This window comes from Arachis duranensis, chromosome 7, assembly GCF_000817695.3.
Source record: "Arachis duranensis cultivar V14167 chromosome 7, aradu.V14167.gnm2.J7QH, whole genome shotgun sequence".
NCBI lineage: Eukaryota > Viridiplantae > Streptophyta > Magnoliopsida > Fabales > Fabaceae > Arachis > Arachis duranensis.
This window is the reverse complement of record NC_029778.3, coordinates 1,371,844-1,374,250: the sequence shown is the minus strand read 5'-3', so window position 1 is coordinate 1,374,250 and position 2,407 is coordinate 1,371,844. Positions and strand designations below refer to the sequence as shown.

Here is a 2,407-nt window from a genome sequence, read left to right as displayed (position 1 = left end):
GACATTTTTATTAAATACAGTTATAAACAAAAATTGATAGAAGTTGACAAAAATACTATTAATAACGTAGCGGGATGGAATAATTAAATATCCAATAATCTTTTCCTCAGCAGACATATATGCATGAGAATATGAGATGAGATAACTTTGAAGCCTTATCCACTTGTATTCAAAGGTCATCAACTTTATGTTTAATATATCATCAAATAACAAAAAATCTCTACATCTGTCTTAATTTTGTAATATTATTAATTTATTATTGAGAGAGAGAGAGTTAATAAAGTTGTGAAACATATTGAACTTCAATTGCTTTCTCAACTTTGCTTCTTTTTCCTTGCATTAAATAATTATAAGCATATATAGCCCTTTGAGGAAGTTGGCCAACGGTTAACTTCCCTCCAAACAAACCCTTTGTGATTCCCTTGGAATCAAAGCAAAGTTTCAGACTTTCACATAGTTTGATACTTGGTCACCTTTCTGAAACCCAAACCTTACCTTCCTATGACACATGCTTCATACCATCCTCTTACCCTTCTAGAATTTGTTATATAACACTCTTCTTCAGCTTTCCGTGCACCATGTGTTTGATGAAAGGTTCATGTTGTTGAAGCTTTGGTTTTGTGTTTGAGGATACTGGTTTTGTTTTGTTTTGTTGCTGAGTTTAAGGCGGTGAAGAGTGTAGACCCCATAAAGGGGAAGTTTGAATCAAATATTCAAGGTTCTAGTTCCATCCCAAAGCAACTCTGCCACCTGGGGTGCTTCAGTTTCAAGTTCTCATGAAGTAAAGCTAACACCTTTTGGAATCAGTTCCTGGGAAAAGATTCACATAGAAGACTTTATCCCTTATGCATGCCTTTTTTACAAGTTTACATGGATTCTTAACATATAGAGGCAAAAGGGGTATTCAGGATTCTTTTTTCGTTTCATGTTTGTAGAATTTGTGAGGATTTGATTCGAGTGCAGAGAGAATATATATATATACATACGTTTCCAATGAATTCTAGGTGCTTCCTTCCACAAGAGTCCTTATTCATCAACTCTGGCAGCATGGCTTCATTTTCTTCAAATTCTGCAGCAGCAGCAGCAGAAGATAGCAGGGTGAATAGTACCAGAAACCGGCCTCTTCCACGTGCCACCCCGCCTTCGTTTTTGGTTCAGACGGCGATGAGGGTATCGAGAGCAAGATGGTTTACCTTCTTGAGAAGAGTGTTCCATTACCAAAATGGATCAAGGTCAAACCTTGGCTCTAATCCTTTCAATACTAGAACATGGATGATGATGGAGTTTATAGCTTTAGTGGTTCAGATAATCACTATAACATTCACTTTGGCTATTTCAAAAAAGGAGAGGCCTGTTTGGCCTATGAGGATTTGGTCAGCTGGTTATGATATTGGTTGTTTTCTTAATCTGCTTCTACTTTATGGCCGGTACCGGCAAATTTGTGCAACTCAAGGAGATGTTCTTAGCTTTTCTGATATTGAACAGCAGAGAAACAATGAAGAAACCAGGTATCATATGAAATTCTATCTTCAAGAACTTCATTTCAGTCAATTTTTTCATTAATATAATTGGTGATAGTATTTACTTTTTACTGATAATTTATAGGTTACTAATTTCTTGGGCATGCTTAAGAATTCGCTAGAAAATGTTGACACATCGTTTGTTTTTTGGTTGTTCATCTCAAACTTGTTATATATTTTTTCAAAAGAAAGAATTGCTCTCTAAATTGATTATGAGTTATGACACACCAAAAGAACCAATTAAAGTGTTAAAAGATGGAAAAGTTCCAACAAATCAGAAAGTTGTTTCCATTTATAACCTTAAAAAGAGCTTGTAGGAATTAAATACCCTCTTCCATACCTCACTTTATTGTGATCAGTTCATGCTGTTTAATATTTAAGCAATAGAATGTTTTTATTATTGTGAATAAATTATCTGTAAAATGAAAAGCAACTCTTTAAGCAGAAGTAAATTCAAGTTTATGACCAAATTTAACAAAAGCAAAACACAGAGAAGAAAATCAACCTTTAGGTTTAAAATGCAAATTCGCCTCTTATTAATCAGAAAAGGTTGGCAAATTAGTCTTTTCGACTTTTCATACAAAATCTGTACAATATGTATTTTCAGAAGTCACTTATTTTATTTTGATTAGAGGACAATTACTTTCTAGCCATGCTCCTTTTTTTGGTGAAATCTGAAAATATATATAGTCTAATTTTCATTGTGCTATGCAGTGTATACAGGATTTCCCATTTGATGAACAAGTGCAGGACTTCACTTGAGCTTTTCTTTGCAATTTGGTTTGTGATGGGAAATGTTTGGGTCTTCGACTCGCGTTTTGGATCCTTTATCCAAGCTCCAAAGCTCCATGTTCTTTGCATCACACTGCTTGCATGGAATGCAATAT

At 34.5% G+C, this 2,407-nt stretch overlaps 1 protein-coding gene across 1 annotated transcript in view; it reads left to right on the top strand.

The window, feature by feature from the left end:
* Positions 1-327: 327 nt before the first annotated feature.
* The window catches only part of LOC107496222 (E3 ubiquitin-protein ligase At4g11680), a 3,096-nt gene continuing 1,016 nt past the window's right edge, over positions 328-2,407 (top strand). The window contains 2 exon segments of the mRNA XM_021127012.2: positions 328-1,508; positions 2,235-2,407. The exon segment at positions 2,235-2,407 is cut by the window's right edge and continues 14 nt beyond it. Coding sequence (XP_020982671.1) covers positions 994-1,508; positions 2,235-2,407 — 688 coding nt within the window. The 5' untranslated portion in view covers positions 328-993.